Here is a 21,106-nt window from a genome sequence, read left to right as displayed (position 1 = left end):
TTTTTTTCCTGAGGCTCCAGCATCTTAAAAAAAAAATTAAAAAAAAAAAAGATGAGAAGTTTATATGTCCAAAATGAAAACAGCAGTAATTTTAGCAGTAATTGTTTTACTTCAGTTTTCAGTGTTTGAGCCACTGCCACAAGGCTAAATGCCTCAAAATGCATCCATTTCATATATTTCCCTAACAATTCAGAAGCTGCTTTTCCACAAGTAATGAATCAGTGTTACTCTGGGATCACACCAATTTTAGTTTTTATTTCCTCCTCATTCTTTATCACACAGCATAGTTATCAGTGCCGCTGCTGAATGAGAGAGAGGGAGAGAGCTCAGGCGAGTGCAGGCAGAGTAACATGATTATTGATGCTGTGGAACTTTCATTAGCACCTAAAGTAATGAAAGGGATAATAGACAAAAGGAAGTTGTTGGTTGTTTTTTGTCTTTGCGTCCGCTTGAAGGGGGAAATGAGTCGGCCAGTTTTTTTTTCTCTCTCTCTTCTTTTATAAAGTAATTTGCACGGTAGAGAAAGTTGACTCATTAAAACTTGGACTGTCAGCAGAGTGTCTTAAATCTCACCAGTTTCAGTCTTATGGGGCGGATTACGCTTCCTACGCACGAGTTCTTGCTGGACAGCAGGAATATTTGGATGTTAGTGGGCAGCAGTGACCCACTGCACAGTGCAAACTCCTTGACAGATTATTTTATATGACTGCACAGAGCTGTGATCTCAACCTTTTGACATGAACGACTGCTGATACTTAGTGGAGCTAACGCACGAGTACGTTACCTCTTTTATGCTCCTGTGCATTAAAATTGATAAATTGCTACTAGGTTCCAAATTTTTGTTGGAAACCTTTCCTGAAGAGTGGAGGTTAATCGATTAGTTTAATGGCAGCCATGGTTTTGGAATTGGATGCGTGTCCTCATGTTTTCTCTAAATATCCACATTTTAGTGTTAAAGTAAAGTGTGAAGAATGAAAGTAGGACAAAGTGGTAATCAGGCCAATGTTTTGTGCACATGTGATGGATACAGTCATTACAGCAGCTTCATGAAATTGATGCAAAACTCCACACCCCCAGGATCTTAAGGCGTTCTCTGATTAAATTTGTTGGATACTTTGTAAGTTATTAAATTGGCTGATATTAAGGATGTCTCATCACCGAGAGCAGACATTTATGGGACCAGAATTTCCTAGCCTTTCCTTTAGTTATGATTAATGATCTTTTGTTTGGAGCAAAATGCATCCCGAATGTTCACTCATTGCTGTCTGGGCGGCCTTCCAAGTGTTCAGCATACTGAAACCGCCTTTTGAGATGCAGTGTCCTTCAAAATTGTGGACAGTGATACATATGTTTGGTGGTCCTGTTTCATTGGAGTGTGTATAGTCTTGTTTAGGAAATTTAAGCAACAGTTAGATTCAATTTAAATGCATTATCGACCGCTCAGGGACATAAAACTGTTTAAAATGCTTTTGTGTGACTTTGTCCTGCTTGTTTGAGTACAATCAAAAAAAGTAATTCCATATTTGAAAATGTGGCTTAAAATGCAGCCAGTAAGCAGCGCTAATTTCTTTATACTTTTACTACTATGATGTTACTTTAGGAAAAGCGCAGTGCAAACTGGAAATGGAGAGCATTCGCCTTCAAAGTAAAAGTTGTACTTTACCACTGGTTGTCAACTGGTCTCTAGGCCTCTGTGACTGGTGCCTCAATGAGTGACTTCCTAACCCCTCTCTCTGCTCTGAGATGGCCTTTGCTGGCAGATTTAAATGGCCTTCTCAAGCCTTAGTCAGTGACCTTTTTCTGTATCCCAGCCAGTGTTGTCACTGAGGCTGCCATGATAAGAATGTGGTGAAATGTCTTTTGTCTCCTTTACTGTACATGGCACAATTATAAAGTTATCTGACTCCACCCACAACTATAAGCACAAGTGATCAGTTCAGCGGCAGCTCATAGGGTACACAGCGTCATGAGATGATGTTCCCCTAAGTGATGCACCATCATCACAGGAAAATACTGAGCATGACTGAAAAGGATGCAGATCATCACACTAATTACTGTTGTGTTTCCATTGTAAACTATTACTTCCTACTATGCTATATGTTTTTAAACGTTCAAGAATGAGTTGAAATCACAAAGAACATGGGCTTCAGTAATGTTCATAGTTTGAGGTGGATGCCTTGTGTAAAGCAATTTGTAACATGAATTAAAAGATTAACAGAGTTATTAAAAAGACCAAAGTGAAAATTAATATTTTAGGTTAAACCAGTTTGTAGTAGTTATGTCCTCATTTTGAGTATCGCTCTATTGCCTTTAGGCTCCTCAGTTAAGGCACAAACAATTAGGAAAACACACTTAACAACTGGGAACAAAATTTTTTTTAAAAATTGTTACATTGTGTTATTTTTGCTGGCATACATGTTTGTGCTCAGTCTGACATGACCTTTGACCCACCCAGCTATAAAATGCATAATGGATAGTGACAGCTCAGTGATGGGCATCTCATGGCTTCTCATTATTAGTTGAAGCCTGACTGTGACCCTGTGAGTGTCACTATGCCTAATGACTGTGCATACACATATTTATCCACATAAACACGTAAACAGTGGATTTGTGACTTCATTTTACTCTGATTACTGAACCGAGTTAGGGCCAGGTGAGGGGAGAGGTGCTGATAGGGCAGAATTGGGACAGGCCTGTCTGAGAGACACACTGAAAAAGAAGACTGAGAGATGAACAGGCAAAGGAGGGGGTGCTGTGGAAAAAGATGAAAAGGAAAAGAAGGTTTTTTTTTTGGGGGGGCGGGGGGGGGGGGGGGGGGGGGTGGGGGGGGGGGGGGGGGGGGGGGGGGTACATGGGCGTCCCCAGATTCATGGCTTTGACATCTGCGTCCTTCTCGACTCGCTGCTCACAGCCCATTTCTCATGCCCCCTCCATGGCCCCTCCCTCTTCTCTTGCTCTCACCATCTCCCCCATTGGCCGGCTGTGAATGAGGGAAAGACGGTGTGGGAGGGAGCATGGGACAAAACAGATCCCTTTTCCCTGGACGCTGTGCTGCGCCAGGCAAGCGGGGACACATTTAAGGATGAAGGGGAGGTTAATGTAGTGGGGAGAATGACGGAGCTGCAGTAACTCTTTTCTAATGTAGCTTAAACACACATACAGCAGCAGTGCTGCAGGGCTGGACTAATAACTCAGCTAAGACATGTGCACACACACTAAAAACAAACTCTAGAACACAAGTTGATCAGTTTAAGGTGACAACTTTACTATTGTCCAGCACTCATAAATTAAAAAAAGTTAAGGTGCAGTCTAGCAGTACTTTCAGATAATATTTCCTTTGTACATTTGCACATATACTGCCTTGGGGATGTTTACTACAGAGAGAACACTCCCCTCATATTACTGTCACAGGTAACTAACCTCTTTTTAGTGCCTGGCACCCTGTATACCAAATTGGCCATTTATTAGCAATCTCCTACTGACTTAATTTACATTTTTCAGTGAAAGAAATGTTAAACCAGCATCAAAGAAGCAGAAAGCTGGCTAACTCATCAGCTCACAATCTTGTCCAGGCTGATCAGACTCTAGTTTATCAGATCAAACATATCAGAGAGACAAAATGAAAAAAGAAGCAGTAATCACTTCTGTAACACAGAAAAATGATCATCATTTGTCCTGACTGGCATGTTTTATTATTCATTATTATTATGTCTAGGCACTGATTTCCTACTAAATCCTTTGGGAATGGTGAAGCAGCAATGGGAGCAGGGAGGAACATGTTGATGGAATTACTTTGTCAAAAATAACATGCAATAACTTGACTGAACTGTCTGTAGGTAACTGTAGGAGATAATTAACAATGAGATGTGCATTTATGGGAAAATAAGTCATTTTGTCACATCACCATTACACGCAAGTAATCAAAAAAAAAAAAAAAAAATCTCTGTGCTACCTCAGGTTAACTTAAATGTGGGTTTAATATCCTGCTGATGACATTACAGACAGGCACTCAGTGCTTTAACTTGAGTTTTGAGTGTTTTCATTTGGCTTCCTGCAGTTCTGGTTGACAGGAGAGCCAATGAGAGCGGCCCGAGTTGTGCTCATAACGGCTGAAAGGCTCATCGTGGACCATACGTTAGCTTGACCTTTAAGCTTTGCTTCACGCAGCTCAAACCTTCTCTTGTCTGATTTCTCTCATTAAAACATCTGTCTCTATAGGTACTGCCATTCTTTCGGTCCCTCACTGTGTGTGTGTGTGTGTGTGTGTGTGTGTGTGTGTGTGTGTGTGTGTGTGTGTGTGTGTGTGTGTGTGTGTGTGTGTGTGTGTGTGTGTGTGTCTTCACTCTCACTCCCCAAGAGCCACTGAAGGCAGTGTGGTGGAACCGTTCTTTAGCTCAGTCACATTCGGCACAAATGATTAAACTGGGTTTGTGGCAGGAATGGGATGACCCAACAGAGAGGTCTTTCCATGTGTCAAGCTGTAGTTTCCATTATAGGATTTCATCATTTTGACCCAAATATCCCATTAGAAATACCTAAGCCAAGTTATTACCAAGACAAAAACAGAAAACTTGGAACCCAAACTCAACATGCATCTATGTGTATAATCTAATATACCCAGCAGAAAATAATGAAACCCATTTAAACACTCCCAGTTACCATAATAACCACTGACGACTTGCAGCAACAGATTCTCTCTGCTCATACTGGCACAGTAAATTTGAGCTGGCCTGAGAATCACACTGCACGACCCCACTCTAAAACAGCAATTACAGAGTTCCAAAACATGCACACAAATTTTGAGCCATTAACACATTCACATGCAAAGAACATTTCTCAATCTAAACCTAACTTCAGCCAAAAAAAAACTGGCTGTGATGTAACTGTCCTTTCTGCTGCCTCGATTTTGTAGTGATGAAGCAGAAGATGTGACGTACCTGAGCCGCCGTCAGTCAAGTAGAGGTCTCTGGCATACAGGACAGAGTCCAACATGGATTCAAACAGTAAGAAGTAACCCTGGGAGGAGAGGGAATACACATCACTATCCCAACATCTTAGAGTTAGTGTTAGGGTTTTAACAAACAAAAGAGAGGTTGTATCTTGTATCCCTAAGCATTCACAGCAGGATTTTTTTTTTTTTTTTTTAAATCACTCTGGAAATGTGACATGGCCATGACTGTGAATCAAGGAATCTACAACAAACCATCCATAGGTTTGACCCTGGATTGACCTCGTTCTGCTCCAGTAGACGGTGCATTAACCGTGGCATTATTCCATTAATGCTGAAATAGATTTTGGTCCACATCTTGTTGACTTCGACCTGAGTGGCAGATACTGCTGACAAATGGCCTTTTCTACCTGCTACCAATCCAACCAAAGGATCATCCAATCAGAAAAGCCTGTCCCCTTCAGTATGTTGTTTTTGAGCATGATTTGGGCGGGTCCAAACATATGGGAGGTTATATCTCCATCTGGGAAGTGGAGGCGGGAGACAAATCAGTACATGCACACCCTAGTCTAACTGATGACCCACAATAATCTCTTCAAAGCTGTCAAAACACTGACTGACTGACTTTTTCAGGAAGGAGAACTCCCATTGTTGCTTTCAGATCTGTATTTTAGGGTCCAAATCAAGTTATAAAGATTCCTGAGTCTGTCTATCCCCAAGTTTCACAAGTGCCACTATGCTGTGATTTAACTTATAACTTGCTAGCACTACACTGAAGAGAGCTCTACAGTGAGACAGCTGATGAAATTCAAAGTGGGAACTCAATATGACAACAATGGCCTGATTTATTTTTAAGAATCCAATATCTCTATGTTGTCTTCAGTGAAGGAAAAGAGGGACAAGGAGAGGTGAGGTCCAGGGCAGAAGATAAAAAGCGACTCAGCGGTGGGTGGGTGTGGGTTGGTAGGTGTGTATTATTAAGGACAAAATGGAAGGGAAGAAGACGGAGTGATTCTGAGGAAATGCAGCAGCCAGCAGAATATCAACTCCCCGAGATAAGAGCCTTATTATTCAAATAAAGACAATCTCTTACTGGAGGGAGGAGAGGAGAGCAAGACAAACAGGGGAACAGCTCTGATTTATAACTGGAACTCCAAAATCGTCACCATCTCTGTCATGGGCCCAAGCTGATAATGATGACAGCGATGAAGCAGATATAACACTCACATCCTCCACAAGGAGATAAAGGGAAACAATCTCTCTGTTTATCAACACTACACTGGCTCTCAAAGCAAAGTCAGGCCTGCGAATTGCCTGCATGCCCACTGTTGTGGTCCAGTCAATGTCCTTAGCTGCAGAGCGAGTCGTTTTTAAACCCTTCACACAGAGGACACTAGTCTCGTAATTTAGAGCCTAATTTCACGGGACACTGGCTCACTTCAAGGAAAGGGGATATAAGAGAGTGGTGCCTGAAAGCAGAGTCACACCTTGCTTTTATCATCAACAATGCTGGCTGCTCTGCATGTCCTTCCAGCACCAACTACCACACCTCCCTAATTTATACATCTGCAATGTTAATCACCAAAAAAAAAAAAAAAAAATACATGGAGATACTGGCCGATCTCAGTGCCAGGGATGCACAAAGGACACTATTTAAGTTTGCCTGATTACTACCGACAACAAAACTTAAAAAATAAGCAACAAGAAGCCATCAGTGAACATGTTATTATTCCTGGTGTTATCCAAGGCCATTAGTAAAATGGTGCTATTCCCAAAGATTAATCAAAATTGGATTATGTAACACATGTTGGGCCTATAGTATTGATAAGCTAAGAGCCAATCAGTGCCCATCCTTCAATGTAAAATACACAACGGCTTGACACGTACCTTCCCAGAGAAGTAACTACATGTCTCTGGTCCACTTAGTAGTAAGGATAATGTCTTAGTTAAATTACTTTTAATTGGCTGCAGCTCACTCAAAAACTAATGCAATAGCTAGTAACCTCGCAGTAAACGCCTTTTCTCTTATTTTCACAGCTCTAACAATCACTGTATAAACTCATCCCACTCTGAAGGCTTCTTTCATTCCAAGATTTCAGCACGAGTAACACTTGTTCAGGATGCATTAGCTCTAAATGCAACATGATTAGCTGAATTAATGGCATCGACCATGTGGGATCCACAGGGATAAATCATTACTTTGTTAATGTTTTTATTTTATTAAATAACACCTGACAGTTTGATATATTTTAGCAGTTTCATGAGTGAAGTTTGTCATTTCGTTTTACTGAAGTACTTCAGTTGCATTCCCTAGATTAACGCAGTATGATCAAGTTTTTAATGCTGAAAGAAAACAAGAGAGAGTGTAAGATCTATCCACACCCCAGCACAAGGGACAACTACACAGTGATGAACAACATGGAATTATAGTACAACATGCCAGGGCTTCAGTGTGCAAGTGTTTTGGTGGACAGAACAGTATTCCAGCTGAAGATTGATGGACTAAATTATGCAGGTTTTCAGACCTATAAGAGGTCTCCATCTTCTATGGGAAACTAACTTTAAGCAACTCGGCCCATTACACCATAACATATAATCTAAATATAGACTGTATAAAAGATGGACGTAGCTACCGTGACATCACCTTTTGGTTTCTTAAGTCCTGTTTTGAAGCACTGAAATGACAGTTTCCACCAGCACAATCTTGGTTGCAAAAAAAAAAAAAAAAAAAAAGTGACAAGAAGAGGCAGGTGTGACTGTAGAAAAGTATGCTAATGACTTGTGATTGACAACTTATTAGCCAATGAGCATGCCGTTTTAATACCACAGATAATCCTCCATTTTGAAACATTGTATGACCAAGAATAACTAAATAGATGTAGTGTTTTATTCAGTGTGACCCAAAACGTGTGACCGAACCCAGAAAAGTGTTTGCAGAGGCCGAGACTGAAAGCAGTTTTCTCATAGACCTCTATAGGACTGGGAGTCTTTCTGCAACCACAGCTATCTCCATCTGATGGCAATCAGACAGAATACAGCTTTAAAGCACTTCATCATTGGCTTAATTTTTTTTCAACCTGGAAGCTACATCCACATTTTACACACACACACACACACCCACACACACACACTTGCTCCAATAGCCACAGAGATGTTTCTTTAGCTTAACACAATTAACCTATTTACTGTCAAACCTCTAACAAAGTTGCTGGAGGTCGCAAGGAACTGGGTTGCGGGAGGACTGCCAACTGGTTTCTAGATCTGTGTAACTGGGCTTAAATACCTCCAATGTATTAGGCAACTATATTTCATATTGATACTAACTTTAAATCTATGTATGTTTGTTCCTAGTCAGCTGTCTCCCTATTTCTTTCAGTTACCTCTCAGATTACAAACCAGACTGATGACTACCGGTAGCTCTGTACTAGACACAGATGAAATTAGTATAATCTCAACATAAGTTTGCTTTTACAGCCAAATTGCTCTCTAGTAATGCACTGTCCCTGACATGTTGGTTGATCAATACCAGTAAATCAGAATAGAGCGATCAACCTGTTTTTTTGTTTTTTAGCTAGAAGTACACCAAAAAAAAGACTACCTCTTTTTTTCTTTTTTTTTTTAACTTCATTTTATCTTTACTGGCTTTTGTTAAGAAAAACAAGATTAAATCTCATTACCACAGTGACTTTTTTTTTTTAAATACCATTTCCACATATTGATCCACCTGTCTGAGGGGCTCAGTAGCAGAGGCAGGCAGGCTAAGTGTGAGGAAGCAGCTCCCTTCACTCCCTTTCAGACATCCAGGCTGTTTGGATACTCGGCACTATAGTCACTGTGCATTTCCATAAAAGAGACTAATGAAAACCTAATGAGAATGGGCTGGAGCAGCTTATACACATTATCCAAATTAGCATATAAAACACATTCGCCCTGAATGGGATAACACATAGGCATCTACATATATGCACCAATACACACACACACACACAAAAACACACTCACATCTGTGTTACAATGTCAAGAATTTTAGACATTTCACGAGTTTATTATCTCTTAAGAGTATTCTCCAGAAACTCTACAAAGAAAACTTTTAGAATTACTGTTGTCTTCAAGTCTGTAGTTGCTCAAAGCATGCTGGGAAAAAAAAAAAAGATTCTGTGTCTAATATCTATAAATTTTTGTGCCTGTCAACCCTTGGGAGACTGAGTGGCTGTCAATTATGGTTACCAAGAGGCATTTTGGTACAAAATCTGCATCAGCAGTTTACACTTTCCTCCGCCCTTCAGTACCTCCTCTCTTCTTCTGCACTCAATACACGTTTTCCTCAATTACTGCAGATCATCATCACTTCCAGTCCCAGGAGGGCCGAGGCAAAATAAAGGAGCTGGTGTGCATGAATGAATGAACGCGTGGGGGAATAGTTCCATGCTTCGCTGAACACTGAAGGCAGTGCCTCTACGTCAATGAGCCTCTTCTGTATTACCCCAGGATTGGATGACACTGAATTAGCATCAACATATCACACACACACACACACACACACACACACACACACACACACACACACACACACACACACACACACACACACTGTAATAGATTTTTAGTGTGCTAATGCTTGGTGAGAGTACAAAGCGGAGTATAATTTCCATTTAAAGACTTGCAAATCAGAGCTAGAGAGGGGAGACAGTGCATTTGTAGTACAGGTACAAGGTTATTAGAGGCTGTATTCGAGGTTGAAATCAATTAGGTTTTTAAAAGCTGGTATGAGATTCATAAAACCAATGAAAACTGTTTTATGAAGTTTTCCTAATATTTTAAAGTTCAGAGTTTTTATTGCAGAATACAGGATTTAAAAATGTTCAGTTTTATAAGGTGCTAGCAGCAGCTGTGCATTTCATAACCATATTCTAATATTTAACACAGGTACACACATCATGACTTTGGGAAAGTCACCTATGACAGGTAATTTGGTTTTAAGGTCAAAGTTTAAAGCTCCAGCATTAAAATAAAGTAATCTTTAAAATAACGTCTTTATGAACCTTTGCCACTGAGAAAAGTTATCGCTTCCAATTCAGAAATACTAAAAATCCAAATCGACATCCACTTGCTGACGGTCTTCTCCAACTATTCACAGACTGTTAAGCTCATCATTTTAAGGAGAAAAAAAAAAAGAGAGAATTTCTCTTCATATAAACAATGTCAAACAATGTTCAGTAGCGATACAGCTGACACACAACTTCACACGGTGCTGCTGACAGGCAGGCCCTCACTAGCAGACGAAGTAGCTAACATTCACAACACTTATGCGGTCAGTAAAGGTCAGTAAAGCTCATTCATTCATTCATGCATTTAGTAAAGCTCCCGTTTCAACATTTGAGTATTAAACAGTTATCACAAACATTGTTAGCGACACACATGCTAACATTAGCTGTTTAACTATTAGAATGTACCTGATAGTCACATTAGCCGTCTGTTATCATTAAGCTACTGGTTATGGCTAATTAATAAAGCCACAGCATTAAGGTATGAACTACACAACAAATGTTATCAGTCCTCCCCGTCAGAAACATTCGTTGAGAGTGTTCATTTAACAGGATAACAATTATTTGTGTCTAAAAAAGTGTTATGTTTCTTTTAAAGTGCCAGACTAAAGCTGAGAAAAGTCTAACAGCAACCAGACAGAAACAGTGGCAACTACCTTACCAGCTCTGTTTGATCAGCAACAAAATATGGTGCAGTCATGTAAACTTAGCACAAAATGTAAGGAAATTTGTGTTTGGTCAATTATATCTTTGTTGTAACAATGCTTCTTGGCAATAAATCTTGTAGCCTTGGAAAGCCTACTTCCCCTTAAATGGAGCCACATTTGTAAGGAAAATTAATTTGTGGGTTGAGCAGCAGAGTTGAGTGTGTGGGTTGCGCCCATGAAAAACTTGCCAAATCTTCTTTGCTAATACCAAACACCTTATTCTGCTATTGATTCTTGTTTGGTGTCATTTACTGGATTGGATGCTTGAAGTCTGAAGAAACGAGACATACTGGCAATTTAACAATTTCTTCATTTAACAAACGGGAACCTCAGTAAGCACGTGGAAGAACCATACACAGCTACAACAGCCTGGCACCTCCTCCTCATGCTAGTCACACACTACTGTGTAATGGCATCCCATTCTTCAACCAGCAATGCTGGTCCTTAGACAAAAAGTCCCTGAAACAATCTTACAGTTCTGTTAATGTATTTTTTGCATTATGCCAGACAACTTAAAAACTGTGACAATCCCAATAAGTTTACAGTAAATAAAAGCAAGTATATTTTTGCAGCAGGAAGCAATAACTTTTCAGTGCATGTAGATATTCTCACACCACCAATGGCCAGCTATATAACAGCTAGCAGACTAGATAATCTGAAGTTTTTAGTTTTACAGAAAGCTGTCTGAAAGCCACCTCTTGGAGTATTTGAAGGTCTCGTGGATGTAAGCATGGCCAATAAATCCTCATTAGAGCATGGACACGCCTGTGCCATTTACACTGTTGTGTGTGTCTGCTTGTTTTGTGTGTGTGTGTGTGTGTGTGTGTGTGTGACTATTTTGCTGCATCTGAGTCTTTGCATGTGTGTTTGTGTGTGTTTTGTGTATATGGGTGCAATTGTGTGTCTGTGACTGACTGACAGACTGAAGGACAGGATGACTGATGGCTACCACCCTTTTCTTGGGCAGGTGAGGCTCCCAGCACTGATAATGAGGCTAAAGAGGAAGAACTGCCTTTAATTTGACTTTACCCCATCACACACAGTAATTCAGACCAAATTATTGTTATACACATTTGCAGGAAAAAGTTGGTAGAATTTGTTCAATAGAAGTAACAGCTTTTTTGCACTGATTTCTCAAAATGTGGTCTTATCTTCAAGTCACAATCACAAAAAAACACCACTCGACTAAACCAGATACACTCACTTTTTATGTCTTACACATAGAGTAACCACTCCCAGTCACAGACAGTAAATTCTGAAAATTTTAATCATAATATATTTCAGAAGGGACGATTACCTGTGATAAGAAACCACATGCTCATTGGTTAAGGAGCTGTCATTAGCCAATGAGTGTGCGGTTTACAGTAATAGCTGATTTAGACATGTGTGGTGAATCTTTGTAGAGCCTTCAACATAACCTCTGTAAATGGCTGATGCCATTGCCAGCATTCATGCTTGTGCATGGTGGTAATTACCTTGTAGTCCTGTCTCAGGGTTAGGTGGAGTGCCAGCCATTATAGAAAAAAAATTAAATCCTGGGACTTTTTAGCTTTTTATGATTTTTTATTATTTTTGCCTTTGAAAAGAACAGATAAAGTTTGAAAACCTCCTCAAACCCACCTTACTTGGGCCCTTTTTCCACCCACCAGGTGCCGGTGCCAATATTTGAACCGAGTGAATGCACTCGGTGCTAGGCAGAAAGACAGATTCAACTCGGGCCCCGCAAGCTAGCTGGTCTCAAACCAAGAACACGTGACGCAAGCGGCAGAAGGGCGTGACTCTGCCATCACAACAAAGTTTTCTACCGCTATTTCACTGCGTGGTGTGTTTTACATGAGAAAAGCGATGCGATTTTCAGGCATGTGTGGGTGTGTTTAGATCAAAACAGACAGCGATTACAAGCAAGACAACAAGTACGCACTTTGCGTCCTTTTATCTGTAATATGAACCGATACAAAGCAGCAAGTTCAGCCTTAAGACCCAACCTAATTCACAGCCGTGAAAATCGCTTCACTTTTCTCATTTAATAAGATAAGATAAGATAAGATAGTGTTTATTTGTCACATGCACAGTTATACACAGTACAATGCACAGTGAAATGTATTTTGTACCTGCAACCTTATATACACACACATATAAATAAGAAGAATAAAAATAAAAAAAAGCAATTCACACTATACACTATACTCTATATACTATACACTATACACACTTTTTAAATTATAATATTTACACTGTGCAATAATGGTCCAGTTAGGGCTCAGAGTTGAGCAGACGGATGGCTTGTGGGTAAAAACTCACATGTAATATGGTAGAAAAGTTTATGTTGAGACAGCAAAGTCACGCCCTTCTGCCGCTTTCGTCATGCGTTCTTGGTTCCAGACCAGCTAGCTTGCGGGGCCCAAGTTGAACCCGTTTTTCGGTCGAGCACTGAGTGCGTTCATGGTGGAAAAAACACTGAACGGTTCAAATACTGGCACCAGCACCCCGTCGGTGGAAAAGCGGCTAGTGAGAGGCTACATATATATTTTAAGGATATTTCAACACTTAGTTTTTCTGTTTGTTTTAAAAGAACTTATACAGATCATTTCATATGTATCACTTCTAAAAGACCCTATGCCAACCACTGTAAGGTCCACCACAGTATGTTCTCTTATGAAACAGCAGAAAGGACAATACCTTAAATGGTGACAAAAAAAAAATAAAATAGGAGGTAAAAAGTGGATTCAGCAGCATTAATGTTTGACAAACAGCAGAGGTGGAGAAAATGTTCATCCAACATGGAGCTAGCCTTGACTAAACCTAATATAAAATGAAACTCAAGATATTTCACATATAAAGGGTAGACTTCTCCAACAAATGCAGATCATAGAACAAAACTGTGATTTGTCACAAATATCTAGTTTTAAATATGAATTTTAACTTTAGTAAGATTCAAGTATTGTGTAAGAAAAGTTTGTTGGCTGTCGGCTGTCTGTCTGCTCACAAGTCTGTATTTGTATGTCTGTGCCATTAAACACTATCAATCACCATCTTTGATTGATCTCTGAGTGACAATCTTTACTTAGCCTTAGAGAAACTCAGCAGCCCCCCCCCCCCCCCCATCAGCTCACTGGTCTCTTATCTGCTCAGGACTGTTTGTTTTTTGGTGTGCTGAGAAACACGGCCGATCAATGCTGTGAGTTATGAAATGACAGTGGTGCTGCTGAAGGCAGTCTCTCAAACACTGCCACAGTAGACAAGACACTCATTTGCCGCCTTCACCACCACCACAGATACACCACATTCATCACCCATCTCTGTCTATTAGCCCTGTAACCACTATCTGCTTGATAAACTCTAACAGCCGAACATAAGTGATATCAAACTTTCTCTCCAAACTTAATTAATTTAACTTTAACTTAATATTGACTTAATCCTTATAGACCATCAGTATTGAAATGTTATTTAAATACAACAGAACCAGTGATGTTTCCTTTGCCACACTAACACTAATAGACTCTCTTTTCCCCACTTTCCATTCTATTTTTTTTTTTTTTTTTTTTTAAATCAATCCAATATTTTTACACACCACAGAAAAGAGCATAAAGCTTACAGATTCTCTGCACTGAAGAAATGTTAGTTGCTAATCTATTCTTAGTTACAGAATTCCCTCTTGTGCATCCCAACCTTTGCTTTGACCCAATTAAGCCATTCTCTGTAGTATACCTCTGCATTAATGTGTGCAGCGTGTAGTGAGTGAGTGAGTGTCCACACCTGTGTGTGTCTGTGTGTTTTGGGTTGGGTTGGGTTAAATGACACCAGAGGCAGGCATTAAGACCATGTCAGGACAGGGCATTTAAATAAAATTTGAAAAAAGCATCACAAAAGCTCCAGCATTTTGATGATGCTTATAGAATCAACATACACACTCCTTTCTATTAATCTCAAAGCATCTCAACATGTGGGCTTAATTTCTGAATAAGCAGCACGGTCACTCTTCAACGGAAGTTGCGACTGTAATCTTACCACATCAGAAGTAGTAACATTTATATATGAACGCATCAACAGACAAGATTTCTGATTTGTCTTCTCGAGTTGCTCAATTCACTAAAAGTCACGACTGCTCTGTCTCACAGTCTTAGGCTGCACAAAACCTCGAAGCCAAGAACAGTAACACACTCTATGTTAAGCAGTCCCTTTTAATCTGTGCACAGAACAACGTCTGAACACCACACTTCATCACCAACACTATTTCATAAACACCCAAAAACAGTATAAATAACAATTTGGTTGCCTTTAGTTGCCCGAGGCACAGTTCACTCAAAAAGCTTTGAACACTTGTGTTGTTGAACTCCTCATTCGTTTTTTGCTCTTCAGTTTCCTGTTCCTTACAAGCTGAATCATCTAGAAAATACAACTTCCTCTGTCTCTGAAATGGTGAATTCAGTGTGAGATTAACAACACTCACCATCTGACTATAATCTGAGTTTTGGAAAAATATTAACAGGATCTGAAGTTAGTTTGTTGCTTCAAGCTGTTATACCTGCAGCATCACAGCAGTAGGAGCACTGATTGAGTCTGATCACAGTGACAGTTGGGTGCATTTACACACAGCACAAGAAACGGAATTCCATTAATTAATCAAAATAAATTTCCCCGATATAAAGACAGCATCTATCAGCAAATTACTTTAGAGAGTTTTTTTAATCCATTCACAAAAGTGCAGATTTATGCGCTCCCATGACAACATACTCAGTGTTGTCTCTCTAATTATCAGTAACTATGAAAATACAGCTGCTCTCATAAAACCTGTAACTTCACTAATACGAATCACTTGATTAACTGTCATGTCTTGTGTATATTACATGTACAGCAGTGGGCTTATTTTTCCATGACAATAAAGCGGACACAAGCTGTGTTGCTGTGGTTGAACCTGAAACATATGAAACATATGAGCTATACTGCTAAAAATATAAACAGAAGAACAAGAGGCCAGATAGAGAGCAGCAAAAACTGGTGCACGCCATTTTAATAAAAGTTATTCAAAGATGATGCTGGATAGTAATGATAAATTATTCAAGACTGCCCACCTGGGTGTTAAACTGTTGCTGCCTTAGGTATGTTATGGATGTGGCTTTGAACCCTCACAGAAAATTCAGTAAGCTATATGGATATCCAATAATGATTAAGAGCAACCATTAGCCATAGCAGTGGGTCCTTAATTATATTCAGTTTGAAATGATCAGAGCATCATCTGAGCTATTATTCAGATTCAGAGACCTCAGAGCAGACGCCGAATTAGTGGCTCGTTTTTAGATTTAAAACAATGCTCTTGCAGTTTGCTCCTCAAGAATGTTGATTTCTATAAAGTGCATACCCATCTGACAAAAGTATATTTCAAGTGAACTTTTTATGACCACTGCAGAGGCCATAAGTCTCATAGGATATGACAAAATAGAGCAATGTCAAGTCTGTTTTATTTTTACTCTTAAAATATTAGGGCCTTTAAAGTAAGAAGTCAGTGGGCAGTATTAGTAAGACTAGTACCATTAAAATCCTGGTGATACCTAGCACTTACTGATGACTTTGTGGACTTTTTGCTTACAGCAGGGCTCTTCAACTCCAGGCCTCGAGAGCCCCTGTCCTGCAGGTTTTAGATGTGTCTCTGCTTCAACACACCTGAGTCAAATATAGAAGTCATTAGCAGGACTCTGGAGAACTTGACTGCATACTGAGGAAGTAATTCAGCCATTTGATTCAGGTGTGTTGGATCAGGGACACATCTAAAACCTGCAGGACAGGGGCCTTCGAGGCCTGGAGTTGAAGAGCCCTGGTTTACAGGTAAAATATCATTTTAGTCATGGATGGCTTATTGCATTTCCACACTGGGGGGGGGGGGGGGGGGGGGGGGGGGGGTGAAATTTCCCCACATTTTTTAAAAAATTAAACAGTCAATATTGTGGGACATTTCAGTTCAAAGTTCAAAAATGCATCTTTAAAAACTCTCAAACCATAATGCCAGCTTCATTATTTAAAAAAAAAAAAAAAAAGGTGTACTGATGCAAACATTTGAAATTAAAAATGGCATACTGCAACTACCACATCTCCAGAATCTCAGACATTAGCGCACAACCTGGATATAAGACAAACCCAGTAAAGCTGAATACAGTCTAAAGCCATTTACCCTAGCCACAAAGCCTACTCCTTTGACAACTGTCATTTTTCCTTTTTATACAGGCAGAGTGGAGGGCAGCTTCTGAAGTCCAAGCCACTCTGAGAAATGTCTGCTATCACTGCCCTGATGAGAAGTGACTGGAGAATTCTTAGATTTATTAGCACTCTGTGAGCCAGTGTCATCAGAGATTACGCCCCCTATCCTTCACCGTTCCACTGGCACGTCAGCCACCGAATTTCAATTTCCCCAGTTAGAGGATAGGAAGGCTCTGTGTGGCGACCCCTGCTTTTGACCCTGGGGTTTCACAGTGGATGGAGGAGGCAGTGAGGCAGGGGGGGCAGATATGGGATGCTCATGAATTAGGTATGACTTCAAGCAGTGCATTCAACTTTGGATGTCCCACTTGTATCGCAGAGAAGAATCGGTCTGATAAATGGCCATGACAGAGAAGGAAGACTGCTCTTCCAGGTAAGATATTCAGAGAAGCTCATGGCCAAATTTCGCCTGCTTGAGCCATATTTAAAACATAAATCCCTCCTGCTGCCACCTTGGATTCTGAGAGCTCATTAGCTGGTAAATGACCACTCTCAAATTAAGCTGAGCTCAACATTTGAATATATGATTATACAAGATGTGTTCAAAGACTTTGATTTGTTGGATGGAAAATAAGTACACATAAGATTATTATCAATTATTGATCCTAGATTAGGTAAAAAAGCTGATTTGTATATGTATTATGGTACAATTGCATAATCTAACAGACTACTATGAGAGACGAATGACATGGCATGTTGAGGCCTGGTCTGGTCTCTATCAGTGACCTTATTAGCTGAGGCACCTCTTACATTAAGAAGAGCCCAGCACGATGCTCCCTGCTTCTCATTCCTAGCATTCGTTTCGATGTCTCACTATGGGATGCACCTCCCTGCGTATTCCTCAGAAGCATTTATCTCATTACGCCAATCCTGATTGGCTGGTGATCGCGATGACCATGTCAGGCGGAGCCACCCACCTTTAAGTAGCTTGCACTACGACATAGTCATTATTCAAAAACCTCTTCTCGCTTCGGAGCATATCTCAGGAGCAAATAGGCTAGCTAGTTGAACTGTCCACAGACAGGAGTGTCAGCTAACTTCTCCGTCGCCGGGTGCTAGCTGCCTTCTTTTGCTCACCTCTCCCCATGAGTCTTCACCATAGACCAGGGCGTTTTACCGCCTACCCTCCGGTAATGCGGTTAATTATGGTTTGGCACGCCAGCTAACACCGTTCTCTCTTTTGCTGTCATCATAGTTAGCACTCCAGCTAACGAAGATGAACCCATCATTCCCTCACACCAGAGGAAGCGGAGACTCCGGGGCTTGACTCTGCGTTTGTGGCAACAAAATCTCGAGCAAAGACACACACCAGGTCTGCTCTTGCTGCCTCGGGCTGGAACATGCCCAGCTTGCGCTCGAAGCCCCCGGATCACGCGTGCACTGTGCCCGGTTCACCATGAAGAGTCTCCATCGACGGCTAGCACGCCAAGCTAGCCTGTCGGGAGCAGATCCTTACTTGCCCACAGCCGGGACCGCAGCAGATGGTGGCGACAAGGAAGGAATTGCGGAAGCCGAACCGCGCGCTGGCACCAGCTGGGGCTCACAGCTGGACCTAGCCGCAACGGCTCCGCCGTTGGAAGACGTGCTAGTGTTGGATTATGAGGATGATGATGAGGACACCTCAGAGCTCCTCGTGTCCGACGATGAGGTGGACGAAGATGAAATTTTCGTTCCCTCCCCTCAGGCTGTCAAGCCTAACACTGCAGCCACCTCCTGAGGCGAGGAGGACAGCGCATCAGCTTCCCCCGCTCCCAGCATGGAATTGCAGAATGTGTGCAAACGCACTGCTTCTAGGCTGAACATTCAGTGGCCCGATGTCGTAATGGAGACCACCAGATCACGTTACAAGGGGAAGAAATTGCCCCAGGCCACCAGGGCGGCGGAGCAGTTACTCCCAGTCTTCCTGGAGCTGTTGGAAGAGATAGCGGTCTCGTGGAAGGACTGCCCGTTCAGCAGCAGAAGCCCAATACAAGGGCCTTCTTCCTTGGATTTTGAGGGCATGGAGAAGCGCGGCTTACTTCGCATGCCCCCTATAAAGCCGTTAGTTGCAGCCCACTTCCATCCGCGGCGAGCAGCGGCATCCTCCAGGAACCCCACACTCCCGTCAAAGGCGGACCGTTTTCAGTCCGTCATGACTGAAAGGGCCTACAAGGTGGCGGCCTCGGCTGCTAGGGCGCTGAATGTCTCCTCCATGCTCGCTGCTTACCAAGCAGAGCTGTGCGAGGATATGACGACTAGGCCCGACCCGAATGTGTGGAAAGAAATCACCGTGATTACGGACATTTGCCTCCACGTGCAGCGCTGTGCAGTCCAAGCCACAGGGAAATCTATGGGAATGATGGTGTTGCACGAACGCACCAGATGGCTCAACCTGACAAACCTACCAGAGAGGAAAAAGGAGGACATCCTTGACATGCCGATCGTGCCTGACAGCATTTTCGAGACTGCTCTGGCTTCCATGCAGCAGAGATGTGAGGCGAAGAAGAGGGAGGACAAAGCTCTTAAACTTTGCCTCCCTCGGAAAACCGAGCCGATGCCTCCTCCAGCCCCGTGACAGACCTTTGCACAGGCTGTCCCTCGGCCACCCCCTCAGTTCAGAATCCCAAAACGTAAGAAGCCCCAGCCGCCCTCCGTACCCCCACCGAGGCAGCAGACGGGGGCAGCAGATCCTGCCCCTCTCCTAAGTCACAGAAACACACACTCCTGTTATTTAATAAAGCATGTTCCACCGCAGCATCCAGACTTACTGTCGAGGGCGCAGTCAAAAAAAACAAAAAACAAAAAACAGCACAATGGCACTGCTGCCTCGGGAGGGGGCTGCACTTCCCCTCAGGAAGAGTGCAATAACCGACGCTGTGAAAAGTTTAACACCCCGCGCATGCGCAGTGTTAACCTATTGTCACCACGGTACCCCACCGCAAGATGGCCTCCTAACACAAGTTTTAGGGGCCCCCCAAGCGGACGAAACACAAGAGGTTGCCACTTCTCTATCTCGGAGGAGAGCGAGATGGGCGGAGCTCACAACTTCATCCTGGGTACTGAAAACAATATCACGGGGCTACAGGCTTCAGCTTGCCGTTACTCCCCCTCGTTTCTTGGGCATAATACATTCCCAAGCACGGGGAGAGTCAGCTCGCATTCTACAGGAGGAAATACACTTGCTGTTAGAAAAGAGAGAGCTATATGTATAGTGCCCCCCGATTAGAGTCGAAGCGGCTTTTACTCCAGGTATTTCCTGGTCCCCAAACGGAGAGGGCGCGGACTTCGCCCTATCCTGGATTTGCGGGCTCTGAACGAATTTCTCAGAAAATACAAGTTCAGGATGCTGACTCATGCATCTCTGTTACGTTTGGTGCGCCAGGGCGACTGGTTCACTTCCATTGACCTAAAGGACACATATTTTCACATTCCCATTTACCCTCCACACAGGAGGTATCTGAGATTTGCTTTTCGGGGCATCTGTTACGAGTAGAGAGTGCTGCCCTTCGGCCTGTACCTGAGCCCCTGGCTGTTTGTACGCTGCACCGAAGCAGCGATAGCGCCGCTCAGGCAGCAGGGCATTCGTCTGGCTACATATCTATACAGCTGGCTCCTTCTAGCGCGATCGGAGCAGGAAGCTGTGACACAGATGTGTGTTGTCGTGAAGCATCTAACCGATCTGGGTTTCATAATAAACACAGAAAAGAGTGTGTTGTCTCCGGCACAACATATAATATTTCTGGGTTTATCTCTGGACTCGATCTCTTTCACAGCCAGCCTGTCAGCGGAGAGAGTGAAGGCGTTCAGAGTGTGCCTCGCTCTTTTTCGTCTACACAAAATGGTCCACTTCAGGCTGTGCCTTCGCCTACTGGGACTGATGGCTTCAGCCATCCTTGTAGTGCGACTTGGCCGGCTGCATATGAGAGATTTTCAGCGCTGGGTAGCTTCACTCAGACTGAGCCCCGTGCGTCATGGCGCGCGGAGGGTTACAGTAACAGTGGATTGCGCAATGGCTTTACGCGACATCCGGATTTTCTGACTCACATAAATTGTCTGGAGCTTCTGGCGGTGTTTCTCACCCTCAGGCGGGGGGGACTGCATTTACGCCAGTTGCACATACTGGCACGCAGACTGATCCTGTGGAGCAGCAAACGTCTCCTGTCTCTGAGGGCCAA

At 42.3% G+C, this 21,106-nt stretch overlaps 1 protein-coding gene across 1 annotated transcript in view; it reads right to left on the bottom strand.

The window, feature by feature from the left end:
- The window catches only part of prmt3 (protein arginine methyltransferase 3), a 62,719-nt gene that overhangs the window by 27,283 nt on the left and 14,330 nt on the right, over window positions 1-21,106 (bottom strand). Inside the window, exon 11 of the mRNA XM_030724119.1 lies at window positions 4,938-5,016. Coding sequence (XP_030579979.1) covers window positions 4,938-5,016 — 79 coding nt within the window. The remainder of the gene's footprint in view (window positions 1-4,937; window positions 5,017-21,106) is intronic.

The sequence above is a fragment of the Archocentrus centrarchus genome, chromosome 3 (genome assembly GCF_007364275.1).
Source record: "Archocentrus centrarchus isolate MPI-CPG fArcCen1 chromosome 3, fArcCen1, whole genome shotgun sequence".
In the NCBI taxonomy this organism is placed as follows: domain Eukaryota; kingdom Metazoa; phylum Chordata; class Actinopteri; order Cichliformes; family Cichlidae; genus Archocentrus; species Archocentrus centrarchus.
This window is presented reverse-complemented; position numbering and strand designations above follow the sequence as displayed.